This window comes from Sparus aurata, chromosome 4 (assembly GCF_900880675.1).
Source record: "Sparus aurata chromosome 4, fSpaAur1.1, whole genome shotgun sequence".
Taxonomy (NCBI): Eukaryota; Metazoa; Chordata; class Actinopteri; order Spariformes; family Sparidae; genus Sparus; species Sparus aurata.
Genome location: NC_044190.1, coordinates 17,658,750 through 17,684,127, shown reverse-complemented (window position 1 = coordinate 17,684,127; position 25,378 = coordinate 17,658,750). Strand labels below are relative to the sequence as shown.

Here is a 25,378-nt window from a genome sequence, read left to right as displayed (position 1 = left end):
TATGTCTGTCTGTTTGCTGTTCAGTCTTGGCATTTAAAATCTTATTCAGATAAAGGACAATATTGGCATCAAAAAAATAGTTAAAGCTAGATAAAACTAATTAAAGTAGCAAAAGTAAAAGTGCAGATTACGTATAAAGATGCATTTCAGAAAAATATACAGCCTACATCATGTTAGGATATTTTTCTTTGTTTGTATTGTTTTATCATAAATGTCATGATTATCATAATCATGATTATTAGTCCACCAATGATGATAAGCACAATATGGGCTCTGGAGTCAAATTCACATAGCTTAATTTGTTTAAAGGTGCATTATGTAATTTTAGGGAAGACATATTAATCAAAAGGGAAAGATTGTTATTGTTATTGATTTTTTCATGCCTAAAACAACAAAAAAAAAAAGCAATAAAAAACAAACCTCTTTGTTTTCATGACTGAATACAATGAATAAACAAACTGCCCTTAAAGGACAATACAATATCATACTGTAATTATAGTGTACTTTGTTTATATTTGGCAGACCCTGACACCTGTCTGGCTTCAAACTGATCTCAGGACCTTATTTTCTTCTGAGAACAGCTTGTTATTCAGTTATAGGGAAAAAAAAATATTTCTGAGTTTGTATTATTACTAATAACTATTGTTAATATACAATTGTGACTTTGAATGCGTTGTCCAAAAATTACACTGTGCACCTTTAATAACTTTAAATGTTCATTACAGCAAATTGTAAAAAAAATGACGGGCTGGAGATTTTCGATATTTAGAAAGTTACCGGAAGTGAATACCGCGTGTTTTCAAGAGGGCTTTTATTGTGAACTTGCTGACCGGAAGTGATGTAGCATCATTAAGACTAGCTTGACAGTGGTGTGAAGATGGCGGCGTACAGTCGCACTCAGCTGCTGCTGCTGCTGTTATCGTTACTGGGTCTCTGCGGCTTCGGCTCCGTCCTCGGCTCGAAGGCAGCCAGCGGCCCGGCTGAGCCGCCCAACCCGCCGGTCGTCAGAGCCGCAGATCCTCCGGCGAAGGATGCACCTGCCGCGGTTGCCGCTGCTGCTGCCGCCGCTGGGGCCTCACAGCCTCGAAGGGCGACCGGTTGGAAGCTGTCGGAGGAGGAGGCCTGCCGGGAGGACCTGACCCGCCTCTGCCCCAAACACACCTGGACCAACAACCTGGCCGTGCTGGAGTGCCTGCAGGACCGCAGAGAGGTAAGCGACCTACGGCGGGGCTGGAAGGGGTCCACACCGGTCCCGGGAGGTGATGGGGATGTGCTGGGTGTGTCGCCCCCGAGGTTTAGACCCACACCGGCTGTCAGCGTGATACTGATGGAGAGGCGAACATCTGCACCTGCTCCAGCCTCCACACACACTCACACTCACACACAGCAGGTTCATTCGAGGCAGATTTTCATATTTTCATCCACACTTCTGGAGCTACTATTATATTTACCACAAAAACATGTGTGAAATATTTACATTATGCAATATTACAGAGGAGTAACTTTAAGTGTCTCGGACACAGTTTTTTTTTTTTTTTAATTTAAGGCCACTGTACTTTCTTTTCCACCACACTCAGCCTGTTCGACATCTGTAGTAACCTCCGCAAATAGTCTAAAATATATGATGTGCCTCTGAAGTTTGGTAATATTAAAGGTCAAATTAACATTGTATACAGATACACAGATAGACCCTGTCCTTAAAGAGACCATACACAGTTAAAGTAGAGTTTAATATCTCAGATTTGACATGTTGTCTAGTGTCCAAGGATCTCTCAACAGTCTGTAGTTTTACCTTAATGCACTCTGAAAAAAAAGTACTGATTATTTGGATGTTTTGATATTTTACTAAATATTTTACTACTACTAAGTTAATTGTGCATTTGGATTAGCATATAATAAAGGTCTGAATGCTGTTTCACAGTTCTCTCCACAATTGGAACGTCGCTGCACAGAAAATGTAAATGAAATGTATTTGGGTTTCGACCAATGGCCAATAACTACCATGGTGGCCACTCTTCCTCCACCTGTATGACTGGCAGGTTCAATTAAATAGTACAGTACTCATCTTAATGCAGAGGTTTGATGTAGTTGGAGGTTTTCCTACCTCTGCACGCCTCACACTGCACCTGCTTACTGCCACCTCAGTAAGGTAATTATAAACCTGAGTGAGGCGTGAGGTGTGTCACATGACTAACAGGGTGAAGATAAACCACAGTTTTCCTGCTTGTGTTCTGTTTCTTTGCCGCCGTGATTAAAACATAATCAAAGCTATTCTTTTTTCACACTGGTCACAATCTGCTTCCAGATTTGCCGCCCACGTGCACACATTAATTTTGGACGGTTAATTTTGGAAGTGAATGTGAGGATCAGTGGCGAAAGTACATTCACCCAAATACTTGACTTTACTAGGTAGGCTAAATGTTTGAGGTACTTGTACTTTACTTGAGTATTTCTCATTTTGTGTTGTTTCACCGCACCGCTGTCCATTTGACTCTACTATGTTTATCTGACAGCTTTAGTTTTTAGTTACTTTGCAGATTTAGATTATTAATTTAAAAAACCACTTGACTAATAAATATCAAACATTTAGGTTAATCCACCCGGCAGTATATGAAGTATTTGAAATAGGCTCAACCCTTACCAGCTACAACAATGAAGTGATCAGTACATCAATAATTATCATCCATTAATGAAATACATATTTTTTTCTTTTTGCGGTACCCATATTTTGCTCATTTTCTTACTCTGTGCACTTGCTTTCTTAAAAAAAACCAACACTATTTTTCTCATATGGTCCATTCTGCAGCACCTCTATTCACCCTCTGTCCATCTGAACGCTCTGTTCTACCTCCTGTCCCTCCTGAAAACCCCAGTCTGCTCTGATTGGTCATCATCCACAGGCCTGAGCAGGCAATCGCCCACCAAGTCTTTATAAGAGTCCTGCCAGTGTTTTTGCGTCCCTGGCCATGGGCTCTGATCTAGTAGAGGTAGCTCAGGGCAGTGAGTGCATGGCTGTGACGTCACAACCTTACAGAAGTCCTTACAGCCAAAGTTTCTAAGTATATAGGCTGCATGCACTTCTCGGTGGATTGAGAGTTTTGAGAGTTTGAATGTGTTGATATAGCACCTATACATGCTGGATAATCGAAAAAGACATGGAAACTTTTTACAATATTGTGCAGTATCTTGTTGCTCATACCATGTACGTTTAGTGCAGTAAGGTTTTTGAATGCAGGACATTTACTTGTGGCAGAATAATTGGTGGATCGTTGGAAGCACAGCACAATGGCTATAAAATAATGACATCACCGCTGTTCCTCACTGGTTCCCTATAACATCACTTTCACTATGCTGTTGTGTCTGCCACCAGGCATGAAGCCTCCTGGAAATACTAAGACTGAACAATGACCCAGTCAGTCTGGCAGTCTGCCACCATTTCTATCTGCTTCATTTCATCACATCGTTGACTATCGTTACTGTGTGGAAAACAAAAAGCGATCCAGTTCCCTTTGCGACAGTGGCGCCAACAGTAATACCACTTGGAAACGCTAAGGTGGGAAAGTTGTGATGTGGTTTCCACCTTAAGTAAAAGGTCTGAGCATTTCTTCTGCCGCTGACTTTAATGATGAGTCGTTTTAATTGATTAAACTATCAGCAGCAGTTATTAGACTGGAGTCCACGTGTTTAGTTCATGTGTCCAGTCAGGTAACCCCTCACATGAGGATTGAGGCTGATTTTAATTGGTAAAACTCATTGAGGCAAATTTATGACATTGGACCTGATTTCACTATTTTAAAAATGGATCAATTGCAAGCAAAAGTACTGGTCCCAGCGCGCAACATGTGAGGGTTTCCAGCTCATCTTTGTCTTGGGTGATCTTGAATTTTATGTCTTTCGTCATGGACTGTTGGTTGGAGATAAAGAGGCAGTTTTACGGGCATTATGAACTAGCGATGGCAGTTTCCTGACATTTTAAAGACCAGATTTGGCAGGATGTTTGGCAGATTCATTGATAATGAAAGTAATCTTCAACTGCAGCCTTAAATAATACATATAATCATTAAGTGGCATTTTGATGAATTCTGCAGTTGTTTCCTCTTGGCGGTTTCTCTGTCATTCAGAGTTTTGGAGTGTGATCTAGTCGAGGTAGACGTCTCTCTCTCACACACACACACACACACACACACACACTTCAACTTCCATGCCAAACGTCTGTGTTAGAAATAAAATGTGTAATGATTTAAGCCTTGAAATGTAACTACTACTGAGTACTCAGTGTTGACACTTAATCTTTATCATTTTTGAATGGATTTGAATTTACAATCAGGTTAAAATCAGGTTGCTGAAATGGGATTGATTAGATACAGGCACTTAAATTCAGAATTTAATAAATGTACATTCTTGAATCAATCCTGAATGTTTGTTGACTTAATCTTTTTGTTCAGAATGTTATCAGCTTAAATGTTCACTGTATGTAATTTATTATTTATTCATTTGTGCACCAAAATCAAATTCACAAAGATCCTGGTTCTGAAATTGCGCCACTTCAAATCACCTTATTGAATATGACAAGAATAACCACCTGACGTCTGATACGTGGCTTTCAAAATAAGATATTTCAGCGTTCTAAAATCAGCATTTAAATGTGAACAATACGAACACAGTGGTCACTGGCTTCCATAAGTGTTGGATAATGGGTTTATAACACATGATAACATCCTGTAAGCAGATGTACATGTTTATCAGTGTTTTTTCAAACAACTATAACTGTAATGACATAACATATGTCATCATAGTAGATGTTATAACTGTTGATGCCGCACATTATTGATTGATAAACACTTGATAACTGCTGACTTGCAGTTAAACATATCGAAAGAATGAACATAAATCTGGACTTTTTCACCCCAGCACCATGTTGACGTCAGACTCCAGCTTCCCCCATCATGCTGACGTCAATACACACACACACACACACGCACACACACACACACACACACACACACACACACACACACACACACACGCACACACACACACACACACACACACCCCTTTCCTCCTCCTCCTGAGCGATGTCCTCTTTACAGAGATAATTACAGCGCTTCAACTATATAACAGCTGTGGCCTCCTGAAGAGGTAAATGACTCTTATAAATCTGCCTCCTCTCCAGAGAAAGACACCCCCACCGACACACACACTCTCACACACACACACACACACACACACACACACACACACAGCCTAGACGCAGCGTTGGCAGTGAAGCAGCGTGTGGTTACTGAACAGACAGTGTTTGAGTATATATTTGTGGTGGTCTAAGCCCTGAAATCCGACACTTGAGAGACGTTTGAGGAAACGCAGTCACTGACTACTGAATGGGAAGTCACTTTGTCGCAGCACAAAGAGCCCTGTGGACATTCTTTTTGGTCAAGGAGTCAGTTTGTCACTTTCTGACTGTGGACTGACAGCGTGCAAGGATGCTGTGTGGATCTTAGAAAACAGCTTCACTCTGCCTCACAGAGAGGGAGGCAGAGCGAAGCTCTCTGTCAGTGCAGCTTTTCACTCTGTTGCCAGCAGGTTTTTTTTTGATTATCAATCAATACATGCAGATGCTGGCGGTCCATTTATTAAGACTTTCATCACAATATCACTATGTACCTGAGTACCTAGGGGCCGGAAGCCTCTCATGGTCTCACAAGATGAACCTATGGGGTGGTGAGATGATTACCATGGCAGGAAATGTCCATTTCTTCAACATAAACTAATTGACGGTCTATTTTTCATATTGGAAATGTGAAGTAACCTGTCAAGTAGTAACCTGCGAAAACAACTACTATGACATTACATATTACTTTGACAAAAACTGTTCAGGTCCCTACCAGGGAGGTAGGCATGGGACGATATGAACATGTCTTGTTGCGATTATCCTGTCCAACGTAAGTGTCATTCACGATCTAATACTGATTATCATCAAAATACAGTAGTCTTAAAGGATTTAAGATAAGATTTAAGATTAAAGCTGAACTGGGAGCATATTGTTATTGCATCACAGAGAGATAACACACACATCACCTTTTTCTTTTGTGAAAAAACAATCAAAGAATCTTAAATAACTTCCTGCACAAATAAAGGATAAAGAAATGACAGTAACATGTGATTGAAATTGTTTTTGTCGGGGGGGGGACAATGTGTGAGCTTGCCTTCAGCCATGGTGACAGACTTGGGCAATTCAAAATAAATCAAGAAACCTATATAGGACTGTTCGTCGGTGAGCTGGGCGGCTTTTGCGGGTTCATTCGTTTAAGGATATTGACAATTATTGTGAGTGGCGCCGACTGTGTCCGTCTGCGTTACATTGCCGAGCATGTGGATACATCAGAGCTTTTTTCGCTGCTTGCTGCTGCTGGAAACAAGGTTGATAAGACCTGGAAACGCGCCCTGAAACTGAAACAGTGAATCTATGATGGGCTCCTGGAGCGCTACAGACTTGTAGACAAATCTCTGTGGGTGCAACGCTGCAAGAAAACATGTAGTCACTTGAAAGACTTTTATTCCCGGTCTGGTGCCGCAGACGACGCAGGCGAAGAATGTTGCACAACTGGCATTTGCGTTACAGTAAACCTACAGTAAACCCCTTTGTGAGCTTTAATGTAGTGGTTGGTTTCACGCTGCCAACTTCCAAGTCCCAGACTCTCTGCCTTGATTTTATCATATTGTGTTTTCTGTGATATAAACAGAGCTCTGTCACATCACCCCCAGACACAATTAGCCCTGTTGCCACTCCGGTTTGATCAGTCCGTGTGATTAATTTGGTCTCATTTCAGCAGCCTTTGATGTGAACGGAACAGCTCCTCCTTGATTAATAACCCATAGTTGAACTAATTAGACGTTTTTATCCAAGAACCCACTGAGGGTCTTTTTTTCCTCATTGCGGTTGTTCCTCTGCCTCTGAAACATTTGGTGGAAATGGCATTTTAAAGTCAGAAGGAGGTTTTTTGTCTTTGTTCCCGTGGGTTGAGGAGGGTTAACATGAAGTGGCCTTGGCGTCTTCTTTTACTGCGAAGTGACGTGAAGCTGTACGAACAGCTTCTCCCCGCTGCGTTTGCTCTGACAGTCAAGGATGTCTGTGAAGATCCTCTGTCTCTTTGTTCACGTGAAACTGCAGCACATAAACATCTCCCTGTGCCAGTCACTCGATGTGATATAGCTACCAGTTTCCTTATGGCTGGTTGTTCTCGTCCTTTTGTACAGTACAGGCCATCTTACACAGCAGCACAGACAGCCGATGGTCAGGCTTGGCATGAATATTGTTTTTTTTTGTGAGGGGACCAATAGGCAGATTTGTGTGTATGCACTTGTTACCGCTCTTCTTCTGCCATATGCACACACCCACATACTGTAAATACACAGAAAGAGCTTGATTCTGTTTTTTATATTAATTTGTCCCAAAAAAGGCAGCTGTTAATTTTTTTCTTTATGTGTCTTCCTGCAGGAAACTGAGATTGCTCCCGACTGTAACCATGTAAGTATTACCTCCAGCACACACATTCTCAGTGAGAATTCTGCATTAAAAGTCCAAGAATTAACAGATTTTTGTTATATATATATACATTGTTCAAACTGAGAGAAATCCAGAGGTTTACTCCAGGTAACGTGTGCTTCACTTGGTTGCCTGTTGCTACCTCTGGTATGGGGAATTTGGAGAGTGAGACTAAATTTAACGTGAGTCATATTAAGTTGCATTAAATAGATTTTCATCAGCAATAGTGTTTTTTAATGGTGTATTTACCAACAGTGACGCAAATTCAACTGCAAGATCGTTTGTGTTTTTTCCCTCTACTCCTCTGAGTGTTTTTTCACCCCAAACGGCTGGATAAGCTGCTTTTCTGTACATTAGCCATAAGATAGCAGCTGACACCCCAACCCCCCCCCCCCCCCCTTCAAAAAGCCTTAAGCCCTGAGCCCTCAGGGACATAGCTGATGTCACTTGGTAAGTTTTTGGACATTTCACTTAACCTTGTAGATCTTTGCCTTTTTTAATTTCGCGTTTTGAAATGTATATTGCCTGACCGTACACACAGACTGAAACTTATGCAGTCGGAGGTTTCTGTAAAAAAAGTTCCATATTGTTTCAAAAGCCTATCTCTCTTTTGTTCTTTAATAAACTGAGCGATGTAAGTGGAGAATTGTCTCGAAGGGAAAAATTCAGATGTTAGGTGATAATTTTTTTATTTGTGAATAAAAAATGTGCATATAGAAAACTGACGCCATCCAGGTAATTGTGTTTTCGGGCAATCCAGTGGATGTAACCCTGTGTTTAATGTTAAAAGTCTATGAAGTGTGGGTAATTCGCTCAGGCAAAAAGTCTGCAGCAATGCAGATGGAAGGAAAGCGGCCTGAAAGGGCTCAAAATGTCAATGAGAGAGCCCTCAATCACTTCACGATTTGGTGAGGGTACAGCCTGAAATCCCCTCGTAATTACTTGGAACGTGCCTCAAAGTCTGTGAGTCTGTGCAGGTGAACATTGGGATTGTTTTAAATCAGGTCAGCTGTCACTCAACTCAGCACTCACCACAGACTCTGGTTCCCTCTCCTCTCTGTAACGCTGCGTTCATGAAGTAACGTACAGATCGCTCCAGATCCAGTCAACAGTCATCATTAAAGAACATCAACACCTGATAATAGAGATCGCCTCTGCAGATCGCTGCTGCGGTCAGGTTGATAAACAGGAGTGAAGATAAATCCACTGTTTAATCCCAAAAGTTCATGTAATCTATGAGCTTTCCACATGATACTAAACTGCTCCAGATCAGAGCAGAGTCAGATGGGTTAGGTCCAGATGCGTGTTTAGTCCTCTAGATGTTCCTCTAGTTAGTTTTTCAGACCCCTGGTGGCAGAAATTACACATTTTTGTGTTTAAAGGAGAGAGAGGATATTTGAATGTGTTTGTTTGTGGTGTCATGTCATGACTCACAGATCTGCAGCACGGCCGGAGACTCTTTGTGACGTTCACCCACATTTAGTGTCAGTGTTAGAGTTAATAATTAACAGAAGAGATTAACCTTTCACATTTAACACCCCGACCCCGACACACACACCTACATAAATCCATTTCCTTTGTAGGGCGATGACATTGTACAGCCCCAAAGATCGAGGATTGTTAACCTCCTAGATCATAATACTGGATGTAAAGTATTTGATATTTACTAGTTTCAAATCTCTGGAAATGTAGGAAACTTCTTTTAAACACCTTAACATTCATGTCCTCTCTTCACTAGTCGCCGCCCACACGCTTAAAAGTAAAATAGTTTTGAAGAATTCTCCTTCAACCTTCACAAACTGTACATTCGACACCATCTTCCTTCATTTTTAGGCTCCTAAAGCGTCTGGATGATAAACCTCAAGTGTTCACAGTTCACAGTATTTAACAGCAGACAGGTTTATGAAATGCCACAAGGTTAATGGACCACTTGGACTATCTCTTTTTACAGCAACGGAAAGCACTGGCTGTACTCAACATGACACACACACACACACACACAGGCACGCACACATGCACACACAGACTCTCTTGTCTTGTTGTGGTGTTATTTTCTGGGCGGTCTGACTGTCAGTTGCTGTTATCTGTGGCTGCGGCACCTGGAGCCTCACTGGCAGGAAAACAAAACAATATCTGCTTCAATTTGAAAAGACAGAAAGAGAGACGAGAGGAGAATCTGAGGGCAAGACAGACATTTACAAATCTGCAGGGTCAGTGTTGGGTTCAGGGTTAGTCTAAACTCCTTTAAAATGTTCGCCTACTCGGCGAATCGAACTGATTCTGATTCTGAAATTGTGTTTTTGTTTTTTTTTTCTTTTTTCTTGTTCCTATCTCCTGCAGCTCCTGTGGAACTATAAACTCAATCTGACCACAGATCCAAAGTTTGAGTCGGTGGCCACGGAGGTTTGCAAAAGCACCATCAATGAGGTCAGTCTGCACCGCCGGAGGCTCAGGGTTCAGCTTCCTGTCAAGTCAAGTGAAGCTGTCAGTCTGAAGTGTTGTCAGACGTCATTTAAACAGCACAGTGGGTGCTTCGGCACCGATTTACATGACAGACTAGATTAAGATTGAACTGAGTGAGTTTGATCACAGTTTTTATTTAGTTACTAAATTTAGGTATAAGAGAGTCCCACGTTGTCATAGTGCACAATATCAGTAATCTCAATGCTCAAACATCTAAAGACCTCTTTAAAGGTTGTGTCTCGTTATTAAGAAATATCTTCCTTTGTGTCTTTGCGTCTGTCCTGTCACCGTCACGTTCACTGCATGCAGATAAAGGAGTGTAACGAGGAGGAGCGGGGGAGGGGCTACCTGGTGTCCTGCCTGGTGGATCACCGCGGCAACATCAGCGAGTACCAGTGTAACCAGTACATCACCAAGATGACCAGCATCATCTTCAGCGACTACAGGCTGATCTGCGGCTTCATGGACAAATGTAAAGAAGACATCAACAGCCTGCACTGCGGCAGCATCAACGTGGGACACAAGGTGAAAGAGCGAGCGACTGCGTGTGTGTGTGTGTGTGTGTTAGTAGATGCCACCACACAGTTCTAGTGGGTCATCAGTGATGATTGAGCTTGGTTGCTTTCTCGTGAATCTACACATGCTCTGTCTTACGTCTGCCTGTTTGTCATCAGGACGTCCACTCCCAGGGTGAGGTGATCTCCTGTCTGGAGAAGGCGTTAGTGAAGGAGGCGGAGCAGCAGGACGCTCACGCTCGGCCAATCAAAGAGGAGTGTCAGAAGGCGATCCTGCGGGTGGCTGAGCTGTCGTCGGACGACTTTCACCTCGACCGGCATCTGTACTTCTCCTGCAGAGACGACCGCGAGAGATTCTGTCAGAGCGTGAGAAGAATCCGTTGCTTCCTGCAGGGTTTTACACCATGAAAATATAATACAGACAACAGCTTCACTGAATGAAATGATATTGAAATGAGGGTGAATTATAGAAAATGAATATGCATGAAAATACACATACTGAATGAGATTTTTCATTCAATTAAGTTCAGTGTATTACAAAATGCTGGAAATGTAGAAAATGAATCCACTTTGTGTCAGTGTAAAGAAACCCTCTTGTTTTAATTGTCGAGAAAACGGTTAATTATGTTCTGTATTAATTGATTTGTTGTCTGGTCTATAAAGTTTCAGAAAAAGGTGAACAATCTAATTCAGCGTTTCCCAAAGATGACTTCCTCTAAAGTCTTGTTTAGTTCACAACCCAAAGATATTCAGTTTCCTGTCATAGAGACCAGAACATATTCACATTGAAGGCTACCATGTGGGAATTTAGACTTTTTATGACACAACCTGTTCAATCGATTGATTTATTGATTAAGCAGGTGGGGGGTTGATTAAGTAGTTGACAACAGTTGCAGCTTTACTTTGCACAAAATTCCATGAAATATGTTTATAGTTTTGTTCTGATTGAAAATCTATTTGGAAATATGATAAAAAAAATAAAAATTCTATCTCGTTTCTCATCTTCACAGATTCAGGGTGGGGAAGGAAAAGTCTACAAGTGTCTGTTCAATCACAAGTTTGAAGAGGCCATGTCAGAAAAGGTACGACCGACTCGATATCCCCCCCCCCCCCCCCCCCGGCTGATTAGTGTCACCTTGTTTCAGGCAGTCACACTCTCCTTCTCCTCCACAGTGCCGTGACGCCCTGACCACCCGTCAGAAGCTGATCTCTCAGGACTACAGAGTCAGTTACTCTCTGGCTAAAGCCTGTAAGCTGGACCTGAGGAAGCAGCGCTGCAGCCTGGACACCAACCTGCCGCGAGCCCGCGAGGCCCGGCTGTCGTACCTGCTGCTGTGCCTGGAGGCTGCTGTGCACCGCGGTGAGTGGAGCGATTTACACGAGTCCAGTGGTTCACTTCCCAATCATCAAAATGCGACACGTTATTGAACTTTCTGCCTCCTGATGACAGCCGAGTGCCACTTAGTCCAGTGAACTACTGTCCTACAGACTCATACAACTGTCAGTAAACTACACAATGACTGCGATGCTGTTAAAACACTCAGTTCTTTAGTTTCACTGCAGTAAACCGATACTGCAACAACTGATAACGCTGCAGCAAGTTTCTTAATCCTGATGGTGGGTGTGTGATAAATATTCTGCCTCCTCTCTGTTATCTGCAGAGCTTCAGGGCTTCTTAGTCTAAAACTTGACACTGATATTCTGCTAAAATAAGAGAGAATCACAATAATTCTCCTACTTTTATCACACTGTTAATCAATGTCAAATATAGTATTTACAGTTGGAGCCTTTTTTGTGTCGTCAGGTCTGTAGTTGTATCAGTAATAACCGGATCTTGCGATGTGCAGGTCGTCCAGTCAGCGGGGAGTGTCAGGGTGAGATGCTGGACTACCGGCGGATGCTGATGGAGGATTTCTCTCTGAGTCCGGAGATCGTGCTGCACTGCCGGTCTGAGATCGAGACTCACTGCTCCGGTCTGCACCGCAAAGGCCGCACACTGCACTGTCTGATGAGGATCGGACGAGGCGACCGCAACACCAACGTCGACGGCGTCTGTCAGAGCGCCGTAAGACCGCAGCCGTTATTTTATCACTGTGATGCTTTAGTGTTGAAGGAACAGCCGAGAGGCCGGACTGTCGCTGACTAATGACTTGAGTTATTACTATTCTGGGTCAGTTTTTATGAAGATCGTTAAATTCCATTTTTATCCCAGCTGTGTGAGGTCCACCAAAAAGTTCATTTGAAGTGTTTGCAGCTCTTTTTCAGGGCATTTACCCCCATATTTGTATTAAATTTATAAAATAGAGAATTTCAGCCTGTGGCCACGTTGTCACTGCAACTTTCTAGCAAAAATGATAGAAATGTATAGAATATTCCGCAAGAGCAGAGATGTTTAACAATGAAAATAAACTGTGTTTGTAATACAAACCAGAATTGTATGTATTATCACATAAACCTGGCAGTCTAGTTAAACAGAAATCTTGAACAGGCTGTAATACACACGGTGTTGGTTCACCAATAAATAAAATGTAAAACAATGAATAAAATTCTCCTGCTGACGTTTTTATGTTTCCACTGCAGCTGCAGACTTTGATCCAGTCTGCCGACCCCGGTGCCGACTACCGGATTGACCGAGCGCTCAACGAGGCCTGCGAGTCCGTCATCCAGACCGCCTGCAAACACATCCGCAACGGAGACCCAATGTGAGCTAGTGACACACACACACACACACACACACACACACACACACACACACACACACACACACACACACACACACACACACACACCACACACACACACACACACACACACACTTTATGCATTGTAGCTATTGTGACTTTATTCTAAATAATCTCTAGATGACGACCAGTTGATCCTTTTTGTGCTCGAACCTCATAAAGAGTGTGAATGACGAATCATTTATTATCAACGTTTGTCCCTCATAGACACTGGTTCATCATTTGATGTGTGTGTGTGTGTGTGTGTGTGTGTGTGTGTGTGTGTGTGTGTGTGTGTGTGTGTGTGTGTGTGTGTGTGTGTGTGTTTGTAGGATCCTGTCGTGCCTGATGGAGCACCTGTACACGGAGAAGATGGTGGAGGACTGTGAACACAGACTGTTGGAGCTGCAGTATTTTATATCCAGAGACTGGAAGTGAGTCGGCTCTGAGATCCAAACATTCACCTGGGCTCGACATATTACAAGAGGTTTTAGGTCCATGTGAGAGGGATTGGAAGATTCAACAAGGATGTGAAGGAAGTTGATTTATAAATGCTAAATTTGAGACTCAGAACCTTGAGGCCAAAATTTCAGACTTCTTATAATAATGATTTTCTGTACAAACTGTTGAACAGAGGAGAGAAGTGGTTTAATGGTCGTGGTATGACACATATGAAGGCCCTCTCTCTGTCCCCCAGACTGGACCCCATCCTGTACAAGAAGTGTCAGGGCGACGCCGCCCGACTGTGTCACACACACGGCTGGAACGAGACCAGCGAGTTGATGCCGCCGGGCGCAGTCTTCTCCTGCCTGTACCGCCACGCCTACCGCACCGAGGAGCAGGGGCGCCGGGTATGAAGACATTACACACACACACACACACACACACACACACACACACACACACACACATTTCTCAAGGTGAGGTTTTCATGTATTTTCTGATGTATTTCATCAGCGTTCACAAATGTTTTTTGTTAGTGTGGTGAACTTTAATGTCCAGTCTACCTGAGTGTTGACTGATTGCAGGATCAGCAGGTACAGCTCTGATGTGTTAAATTAAATTTACCAGGTAAAACCAGAGGAGGTGGTAAGTAGTCTGTTGTGCACCTAAACCAATCATTATTGATCGTGGTGAAGGGTTGAATTGCCGATGATGACGATGGCAGTGACTCCATCCATGTCTGGCAGCTTAATTTGATGCTCCACGTCACTAACCTGCACAACAGTTTTCCGACAGCAGCGACTTAAATCACTCGTGTAATTTTGGTGGAAACTTAATTAATAAATAATACATAAATAATGTCATGTAACAGCCTTTCACCCTCAAGCAGCCTTCACCTTTTTCAGCCTACATTCATGCTAGCAGCTCTGTGAGGCCGTGCGGTGGTGCTCTAAGGTAAATGCTAATGTTGCCTCATAATGCACCAGTAATTAGATATGACAAAGTAATTAGATATATGCTAAAGATCATGGCATTGTAATTTTACGAGTTGTTGTTTTTCTCATATATTTTGTAATGAAAATCACTTTTCTGAGCTCAGTGGTCTCATAGAAACCCACCTCTGCTCCGTGACTGTGAGCTCTGGAGGTTCAGGCCAGGCGCTGACTCTGTGATGAGCTGCTGTTTGAGTAAATCAGCTGCTGAATACACAAAGATTGTGGATGCAGACTCAATGAAAACTGCAGCCCACGTTTGTAATTCCGGCCCAGCGTATCTTGGCGTTGCATCAACCCAGTAAATCAGGGCTATGTCGATAAATACAGTAGGAGACAGTGCATGCAGAAAATTGCATCTTAGAAAGTGACTGGAAGCCAGCGCAGGAAAGTGAGATCAGCTTGCATCCGGTTCCAGACTCCGGTGCTGGTCTACAAGGCAGTGGAGGGAACTGGATCTCCCTGCCTCCGGGACACGATCACACCGTACACAACGCCTGCTCGACAACTGGCCCATCTCATTCCTAAAAAAGAAAAAAGAAGAAGTCTAAGGACTTGCCGGCTGTGGCACTAAGCATATTCTTAGTTGTTTGTTGCAGAAGAATGCACTCTGAACAAAAGCAGCTGCCAAATGAATGTAATGATGAAGCCTGGCTGTCCCTGATATCCATGTAATCAGTGTCTGTCCGCGGAGAAACAATGAGTAGGACGGTCCACCTGGCCCTGATTTTGGTAATTACACACATCAGCGAGAAGACCCCCGACAGCCTGATTTGATGTGATTATACGCTCTCGGTAATCGTTTTGCGTGTGTAAAGCACATTTTTGGAGAATGAGGACATTTTAATTGGCACGCACTTCTTCAGAGAGCTGTTGAAGACTTAGTGTAATGTCTAGGTAAAGATATGTTCCCCTGCCCTCACTCACTATGTGTGTAGGAGCACAGCTGTACAGCCCGCTAAACATCCACGAAGGCTGAAGTCAAAATCCAGTTTAAGTATTTTACTGACAGCAGTTGTTCAACTGTGGGCAACACATTTAGGTTATACTGTTGACAAATCGGGGGGAAAAAAAAAAAAAAATTCTCAAACAAGAGTGAGTGCTGTTACAAGAAAACTGGATTCACAGAAATATAACAGTCAAAACCAAAAGATGTTTAATTTACTGTGATGTAGAGACACGGAGAAGAAGTTTAGAAGCAAGAACCAACGTGTTTGACATTTTTTTCTCCACATCATTAATCTAACTAGTTTCTAAATAATTTTCAGCCAATTAATCAATTCAGCCCTTTATGTATGAGTGTGTGTGTGTGTGTCTACCTTTTAAGGGCACTTCTGTACTATTTTGTGGGTCTGGGTGTGTCAGTGAGGGTCCTCGCAAATATGGAGGGATAAATATTATTAATTCCGGTCAAAATCTTTATTAATCAAAATTAAAGGGATCCTCATCAAAAATGTTTTCTGTTGAATGAACATCTGCTGATGATATATGATCACATTTTCTGTCTCTGAAATATCAATATCGGCCTCAACAGTCCAGTGTCGTCAGGCTCCAGTAGAAGTTTACGTGTGTGTGTGTGTGTGTGTTTGCAGTTATCTCGGGACTGTAAGGTGGAGGTTCAGAGGATTCTCCACCAGAGGGCGCTGGATGTGAAGTTGGAACCCGAGCTGCAGAAACGCTGCATGACCGACCTCGGCAAGTGGTGCAGCGAGAAGACGGACACCGGACAGGTGAGACGGACTCACACCACCACTGCTGCTGATGCCAGTTTAGATTTTAACCCCGCGCTGGATCTACAGGCGCCCTCTGGTGGTTGTTGTTCATCATAACAGCTCATGTCACCCCTCGCCGTGTTCGTCTGAAAAAAAAAAACACTTCAAATCCTGATCATGTATATTTTAACTGCTGACCACTGTCCACATCCTGTGTGTGTGTGTGTGTGTGTGTGTGTGTGTGTGTGTGTGTTCAGGAGCTGGAGTGTCTGCAGGATCATTTGGAGGACCTGGTGTCAGCCTGCAGGGAGGTTGTGGGCAACCTGACCGAGCTGGAGTCAGAGGTCATTAATATTAAGTGGAAACTAGAATAAATGCTCAGCTGAGCAGCTGAGGTTTCAAATAAGCGTGTTTCTTTGTCTCAGCTTTACACTTTTAACTTCTCCGTCTGTTTGCCGCAGGACATCCAGATTGACGCTCTGCTCATCAGAGCCTGTGAGCCCGTCACACAGGCCCACTGCCACGTGAGTGCATTTTACCTGTACTTTTCTACCTGTGCACAAATACACACAGGGGGCACACAAGATAAAGCCAAACATCCGGTAATGTATTAAAAGCAAATATAGTGCAGCAGGCTTGCAGTGAATCTAAAGCTTAGAATCAGGTTTTCACACCGGAGGAATTGAAAATTCTAAACATAATAAAATGCACAACTTGTGCTGCAAAAGTCAAGAATCATACATATGAATCAAAAGCAATACATTTGATATATGAATATATATTATGAATATGTGTAAAATATTAACAATACGCTCACCGTGTTCGATTTCTTAAAGAGATTATAGTTCTTTACAACACTGGTCTCTCGCGGCCAAAACGGTGATTGCTGATTACGTCACGCTTCAAAACACTCATTAAGTGTTGTCAAAATGAAGCAGGGCTTAAGACTCCCTTAATGAAATGTAAATAATAATGTTTTTAATCGTTATTCTGTGTGTTGTGTTGTGTTGTGTTGTGATGTGTGTGTGTGCAGGATGTAGCCGATAACCAGATCGATACAGGCGACCTGATGGAGTGTTTGGTTCAGAACAAACACCAGAAGGAGATGAACGAAAAGTGCGCAGTCGGCGTTACTCACTTCCAGCTGGTCAGTTGTCATCTGTTTTCGCTCTGTATTCTCTCTCTCTCTTTCTCTTGATCGATGTTAATTTGCTTTTCTCGTTTCCTGTTAATTAGCTTTTGTCAAACTTACAGCGGTTTTCGTGTCCACTTGACTGATTTAGGAGATCACAAATGCGAACGATCTTTCTCGGTGTCTCTCAACCCTTTTTGTTGCCTCTGCCAAGGAGGTTTTTAGATTGTTCGATAGCAGGATGTCGACAGATTTCACTGAAGTTTGGTGCGAAGTTAGTTTAAGGCACAAGTTAACAGTTCTGGTTTGGAAATGTTTCTGCTCTCATTATTATTAATCTTGAGGATTGTGCCGCCTCACCAGAGATTTGCTCCATAGTGAGTGTTTCTGTGTTCCTCTGTGTCGCTGTCATTTATCGCCTCTTCATTCCCCGACATGTTTCACGTCAGATTACGGTGACAAGACGGAAAAATGTCAAACTAAGAAGATGCAATTTTGCAGGGGTTGTTGCTGTTTGATAAATTGTATCAATAAATGTCCCCGGGACTGTGCTCATGTTTCAGATCCAGATGAAGGACTTCAGGTTCTCCTACAAGTTCAAGATGGCCTGTAAGGAGGACGTTCTCCGCTTGTGTCCGAACATCAAGAAGAAGTGAGTTCAGTTGCCGGGAAAAAAACAAAAAAAACAAAACACATGCAGAAAAATAGAAACGTATTTTCCACTTGAAGCTTTTGTTCCATCTTTCCTTTTGTTTTGTTCTCTGCGCCACGTGAGTGTTGTGCGTGACGTGATTTAAAGGGACATAATTCACACCCTCCGCATCTGTCAACCTGCAGGGTGGATGTCGTCATCTGTCTCAGCACCACGGTGAGGAACGACACGCTGCAGGAGGCGAAGGAGCAGCGAGTTTCTCTGAAGTGCCGTAAACAGCTGCGGGTGGAGGAGCTGGAGATGGTAGCGCACGCACACTCACACACAGACTTACTGTCACTTATCTGTTTCTTAACCAAGTTTGATTACAACTTTTACTCTCCAAATAATCAAATAAACCGGTAAACTTTCAGGCTAAAGTAACACCTGGAAATTTGACAGCCACAGTACAACTCCTGCTTCTCCTCTTCTCTCCCTCTCAGTCGGAGGATATTCGTTTGGAACCAGAGTTGTATGATCCCTGCAAGTCCGACATCAGTCGTCTGTGTCCCAACGTGGCGTTTGGTAACGCCCAGGTAGGAGGCATCACACACAGTAGAAAACAGGTGAAACACAAACGTTAAAAACATTATGTTATCATAGAGATTTCTGACATCTATATTCGGTCCCTCTTCCTCCCCTTTCCTCCATCATATCGTTTATCTCCTCCCCCCCCTCCCCCCGCGCTGCTTCTCAGATGATCGAGTGTCTGAAGGAGCAGAAGAAGCAGCTCAGTCAGCGCTGCCACCAGCGGATCTTCAGACTGCAGGAGGTGGAGATGAGCGATCCTGAGCTCGACTACCAGCTGATGAGAGTCTGCAAGCAGATGATCAAGGTGAGGAGGAGGAGGAGGAGGAGGAGGAGGAGGAGACGGGGGGAGAAAAGCACTGGGATTTTCTAGGACTTTAACTCTTGGTACCAGTAGCTCTACTGCTGTCAGATACATTTCGTGGAGTAGAAAGTAGAATCACTCGTAGGACAAAATTTTGAGTTAATGTACTAATGTTTTCTCATTTTCTTCAATGAGGGACTATCAGCAACATTTCCGGTGCACTCCCTTTCAGTTTCACCTCGACATGTCGTCATTAAGATGATCTGGTTGAACTGTGAGCTTGTGTCTAAGTTGTAGCAATGCCACCGTGTTCCCAGATCTCAGCGGTCATTACAGATCTAAATGATCCTTCAAACTCTTCCCTCCTGCAGCGGTTCTGTACCGAGGCGGATGCCAGGAACGTCCTTCAGTGTCTGAAACAGAACAAGAACAGCGAGCTGATGGATCCCAAGTGTAAACAGATGATCACCAAGAGACAGATCACACAGAACACAGGTCAGTGAAGAGTCTGCTGATATGAAAGGTTCAGTGAGACGGAACCTGACCTGACTCAACAAATTCCTCCTCCTCCCCCTCCAGACTACAGATTGAACCCGGTGTTGAGAAAAGCTTGTCGAGCCGACATCCCAAAGTTCTGCCAGCCCATCCTGAACAAGGCGAGCGAGGACAGCGAGCTGGAGGGTCAGGTCATCGCCTGCCTCAAACTCAAATACGCCGACCAGGTCAGTCCACGACTGCACAGTCAGCTTCCTAAAAGCGTTGCAGACTGCAGTGATAGAAAAATAGAATAAAAAGGTGAAAGGATAAAATGGTACATCAAAAGCGATGCTGCTAATAGATACGCACGTCTTTTAATTGCACTGGTGAAACGAAATAAATACATTTTGAAACGCTGCTAGATGCTGTATTAAATTGTGCGTTTTCTGACTGGGGTTTGGTTCAGAGGTTGTCTCCAGACTGTGAAGACCAGATCAGAGTGATTCTCCAGGAGTCAGCGCTCGACTACAGACTGGACCCTCAGCTGCAGATGCACTGCTCAGATGAGGTACACACGTACACACACACACACACACACACACACACACACACACACACACACACACTTTGGATGTCTGGCTTTCTCTGCATCAAACCGGCTCTTTATCTTCCTCATTTTTGTCTTCTCTCACTGTCATTATTTTCCTTTTTCTTCTTTTTCTCTACATCCTCCTTTTCCTCAATTCCTCTCCTGCAGATCTCCAGGCTGTGTGCGGAGGAGGCAGCAGCACAGGAGCAGACTGGTCAGGTGGAAGAGTGTCTCAAAGTCAACCTGCTGAAAATCAAACAGGACACCTGTAAAAAGGTTAAAAAACAAAACAAAACAAAAATATTCACCATCTTTGCTCAGTGAAGCGCACGTCAGACCTCTGTGTCGATGCACAAATGTTCCGGAGCAGACTGCTAGTTTCAGTTTCCTCTTAGTGCACCATTCAGTACAACCACTGGAGTTACTTAACATCATGTAATATTTGTGTTCAGGTGTCAGTGGACTGGAGGGAAAATATGGTCTGACAGGCTTCAGTGCAGAGATGTAGCTGTGTTTCTTCCTCCTTTCTTTATTCTTGTTGTTTGCAGGAAGTCCTGAACATGCTGAAGGAGAGCAAGGCGGACATTTTTGTGGACCCGGTCCTCCACACAGCCTGCGCTCTGGACCTCAAACACCACTGTGCCGCCATCACGCCAGGCAGAGGACGACGTGGGTGCTTTCATACAATATATTTACATTTGCACAAAACTCTTCCTGGCTGGCCTGTTGCAGGATGTGTTTAACTGTGTTTTTGAATGCCTTGTGTCTTGTTTTCTCCCTCTCAACCATCCAGAGATGTCGTGTCTGATGGAGGCGTTGCAGGACAAAAGAGTTCGTCTGCAGCCGGAGTGTAAGAAGAGACTTCAAGACCGCATCGACATGTGGAGCTACGCCGCCAAGGTGAACGTTCGCCCGGTCATGACTCCCACAAAGGACTGCATCGTTCGGTCTTCACGGCTTGTTTTACTTCACATATTTTATTACCGAGCTATGCGCTAATGTCGGTATGTTCCATCACAAGCGAGCAGTCCAAACAAAGGTGGACAATATCATCTAGCTAGTCTCACAGTCTTCCTTCATCACTCTCTGATGCATCATCTGGTGTTTCCAGTGTTTCCCTGGAAGTTATAGCAGCTAGAGTGGGTATGGTGGACTGACAGGTGACCAATCAAACACACCGTGATCTAGAATAAAGTGACATGACAATACCTTGAGATTCAGAGTGCCGTTCTGAGAGGGAATAGATACTAAATATATAGATATAGAATACAAACATGACTTTATATGTGGGATAATGTAAGCGCACAACTCAACAAACTCAGTACAGCTGTCCATGGGAATGTCAGTTTTACCGGTATCTGATCATGAACCAAAGTACTGGACAGGCTCTATTTTGGTCTCATGGTGGCGTTAGTGGAAAAATCCAGGAGATTAGCAAAATTATGACAATTCATCTTCTGGGGGCGATCAATGTTTGGACCAGGAACCATGAACAAGTGGACAAAAAGTGGACCAGCTGGTACAAGCGCTGCTCACATGGCTATTTTGCTGCATCAGTAACATATCCCCCCTGTCCTGCAGGTGGCGCCAGCAGAGGGCTTCTCCGACCTGGCCATGCAGGTGATGACGTCACCCTCCAAGAACTACATCCTGCTCATGATCGCACTGAGCGTGTGCGTCCTCTTCCTGGTGGGGCTGCTGTGCGGTCGGATCACCAAGCGGGTGACGAGAGAACTGAAGGACCGGTAGAGGGCGAACGCTCGGACCCCTCAAAAAAGACTGACTCCTTTTCCTTTTCCTCTTTCTCCTCCTCCTCGTCCTCGTCCTCCTTCTCTCCCGGATGCTCTGTCTGTAACCAGCCAACCTGCACAGTGCCAACGCCAGTACCTACATCTGGAACTGCTATGTTTATTGGCTGCTGCTGAATATTTGCATCAAATCAAAAATCCTTAAATCTCCATTTGGGCATCTCCAAACTCCCAGAGAGCGCTGACTGACTGACTGATTGGAGCGATTTTTTCTTTGATGATCACATTGTTTCTCCCATGGAATTGGCTTTTGCCGAGGACTTCGATTGGGGTCGGACGTGAGGTCGTCCGGCATCTTTTCAGTTTCTAAATGAGCTCTGTTCATGATGTGACTGAGGGCTGCTGCTTCTGAGGTTAGGGCCGCTTTCCCCCTCGTTGAGTCCTGATGCTTTTTGTGATATTTAATGGAGACTGGAGCATGTAGAGCAACAGGACTTTGTTTCTTTCTAAGTGACTGTGGCTGCCTGAAACGCATAAGGAGCAACTTGAAATCTAAGGGGTCAAAACACTGGGGTTGAATTGTGTGATGTTACTGTTGCTTTTAAACATTTTCTCATCAGGATCACGACCTCCCGTCCTCTTCACTCCTTTGCGGGATCGAGTCAAGCTCGACAGGTACGACTCTCTACATTTGGACTAGTTCAGCCACCTAAAGGAAATTCTTCTGGATATCTTCATCATGATCCGTGTAGTCTCTGTTCTCTGTTGCCTTTAACACAATCAGTCATATAATACACAAGAGGCTTCATGTTATAATCGGACGACCTGCCAGTGCACAAACTCTTTTTTTTTGTGAGGGAGGAAGTGATTGTTAACATGGATGCAGCGTTTAATCACGAGACTGTTGGCGTTCTCTGCATAGGAAGTTCCTTTTCTTATTTTCAAAAGTCATTTATTTGTGTATTGACAGCATGCAAGAGGTTAAAACGTGTCAGCGAACCCGCGCTGAGCTACTAACACATCGGGCGCAATTTGTAGTGTTGGGTTAGAAATTCAAACTCAAGAATTTTAATATTTACAATATTAATGAGGTAATACTACAATTTAGAAATATTTAGCTTTTCAGTAACTGAATAAACAAGCTGTTCTCAGAGGAACATAAGGTCCCAGAACACTGTTTGTAGCTAGAAAGGTGGCAGGGTCCGCCACATGTAAACAAAGTAAAACAGTATGAAACTGTGTTGTGTTTTAAGGTCGGTTTGTTTATTTGGTCATGAAAATGGATGGACTCAATGAAGATCTTTCTCTTCAATGATTAAAATGTCTTTCCCAAAGCTACATCTTGCTCCTTTAAAGTCAGATTCTGCATTTATACTCTGCATGTAAACGTACAGTAGACAAACTTCAGTCAAAACACCTTCTGCTTTGGGCACACATAATTTAGAAATGGCATGTCATACAGGGTCAAAGGAAATGTTTTGTTTGTTTGTTTGTTTTAATTTACCAGAAGGCAATGTACTTACCCTGCTTACAGACTGGAGGTGGTAGAGACAGCTTGGCTCTAGCAAAAGTTAAGAAGACACCTCTTAACACCTTTTTAAATCTCTTAGCAACAAGCTAAATCTCATTTGTTTTATCCAATCACAAACAGAAATGTGAGCGTTCACACAGTGAGCGGTTGTTTCAGGGGAAGTTTTGCACTGGATCTGTTTTCTGGAGGGGTTGAATGACTTCTCCGAGGTTAGGCTGGGCAATGTATCGACATTGTATCAATAATTTAATAGGAGACTATTTACAGTATCATCATAGATTGTGGATATCATTATATCGTGACATGGCGTGATTGTTGTCTTTTCCTGATTTCTAAATACTGCATTACAGTAAAGTGATGTAATGTTCTGCACTTATCAGACTGTTCCGATACCTGCCTTCACACACTTGGTCATTAATCTGATGATTATTTATCATAAATCTCATTGTGTTACTATTTTGCCAAAGTTCCAACAGTCATCCTCACAATATTGTTGCAATAACTGTAGAGGTCCTTCATACAAAATATTGATGATTTTACCATAGCACCGCCCAGCCCTACCATGAAGTTGCCAGGCAACCAATGCACAAGTTTAAATAAGCAATGTACTAAATATAAACTGTCATACAGAAATACTTTTTACATTTCTGTTTGGGTTAAACGAGCTGTAACATGTAAGGCAGTGATCTTTACTGGCGTCAACAGGAGAATTTTAATATTTGCACAGAGCCAGGCTAGCCGTTTTCCCTCTGCTTCCTGTCTTTATGCTAAGCTAAGCTAATTTCCTTCAGGCTCCAGCTCTTGTAAAACCATTGTGCGCCACCAAATGTCTTGTTCTGCTACCCCCAAGTGGCCAAAAACATCTATTTATATCAGCTGAAGCAGCTTTAAGTTATGAGAGAGAAAAAACAAAGTGCAGCATCAGGGAGAACCGGGGTGAACTGGAATTTTCTGACGTGTTATAGATCAAAGTTGCATATGACTGATTGTGATATAGATAATTCTGACTTATTTCCACATACGAGTGTTGCCTGAAGCTTGAACTGGCTGATCAGATATACATTTGCACTTCTATAACACATGTATGTGACGCATACGAGCAAAGTATCTGTCACTTTTACCAGGGGACGTGAAGCTATTACTAGAAATGCATCAAACTGTTATAATAAAAGCAAAAGGAAATGGTTTGGCTTCATGCTGATGTTACAACAAACCCCGCGATAGAAAATAATCACTCAGCATTTTACAGACATTCAAGCCATAAGCATATTGTTGTTTTTGTTTCAGGCTTGTAACTTTAAGTGTAACTGAAGAGGTGCAAACATGATTTTGTTTTTTTTTTGTTTTTTTTTATTGATAAATATTTGATATTTGATTTTGCACTTTACTTGTCTACAATGCTTTGACGTTTGTTTGCTGACATGAGCTGATTGGACAGCGAGCCTCGTTCATCTCATTCATTTGTAAAAAGATTTCTAAAAAAAAAAAAAAAGCAACCACGCCTTTCTGTCAGCAACAGATTTGCAGCTTTTGGCTGCATGTAATATGTGTCAATGACTGAAAAACAGATGGTGATCACAGTTTTGACCTCTCATTTACAAGAGTTAATGCAGCTGAAGTTGCAAATCAGTTGCGAACACGTTCTCAAAGGATTTCGTGTGAAAAAAGGAAAGGTCCTCTACCTGGAAGCCGAGCCGATCGCTCGTCAGATGGAGGCCAACAGCTCGCCGCTTTCAGCTTTTATGTTCCTGTATGTGTCATCAGATTTAACAGGAAGTAAAGGAGAATATCATAACCGGTTCTGTGCGCAAGTCTCTACGTGTACGAACCTCATCAGTGTGCAGTTTGTTTCTTTTCACATATTGCCATGTAATATGACGACGTAACAGATTTATCATTGTGAGATTTGATTTTGCTGTACAGATAAAAATTTGTCGATTTAATAAAACTGTCTGCAGATTTTCATATCTTTGGCTCAACTTATGCCTC

At 43.0% G+C, this 25,378-nt stretch overlaps 1 protein-coding gene across 1 annotated transcript; it reads left to right on the top strand.

The window, feature by feature from the left end:
* The first annotated feature begins 848 nt into the window (after positions 1–848).
* Positions 849–25,356, top strand: LOC115580273 (Golgi apparatus protein 1-like). The gene is made up of 26 exons (XM_030414458.1): positions 849–1,210; positions 7,496–7,525; positions 9,884–9,970; positions 10,316–10,531; positions 10,681–10,887; positions 11,532–11,603; positions 11,695–11,881; positions 12,369–12,586; positions 13,102–13,223; positions 13,574–13,675; positions 13,939–14,092; positions 16,270–16,407; positions 16,647–16,733; positions 16,851–16,913; positions 17,423–17,536; positions 18,085–18,173; positions 18,359–18,476; positions 18,656–18,748; positions 18,910–19,047; positions 19,416–19,539; positions 19,624–19,766; positions 19,988–20,089; positions 20,279–20,386; positions 20,659–20,779; positions 20,904–21,010; positions 21,692–25,356. The coding sequence occupies exons 1-26, from the start codon at positions 878–880 to the stop codon at positions 21,857–21,859; spliced, it is 3,441 nt and encodes a 1,146-aa protein (XP_030270318.1). The 5' UTR covers positions 849–877; the 3' UTR covers positions 21,860–25,356.
* Positions 25,357–25,378: the final 22 nt, after the last annotated feature.

Excerpts from the sequence above, each read along its gene's own strand:
- LOC115580273 (XM_030414458.1), top strand. The coding sequence starts at position 878 with ATGGCGGCGTACAGTCGCACTCAGCTGCTGCTGCTGCTGTTATCGTTA. Across the intron at positions 10,532-10,680 it reads GCATCAACGTGGGACACAAG|GACGTCCACTCCCAGGGTGA; the intron begins GTGAAAGAGCGA and ends GTTTGTCATCAG. Across the intron at positions 18,477-18,655 it reads GGGTGGAGGAGCTGGAGATG|TCGGAGGATATTCGTTTGGA; the intron begins GTAGCGCACGCA and ends TCTCCCTCTCAG.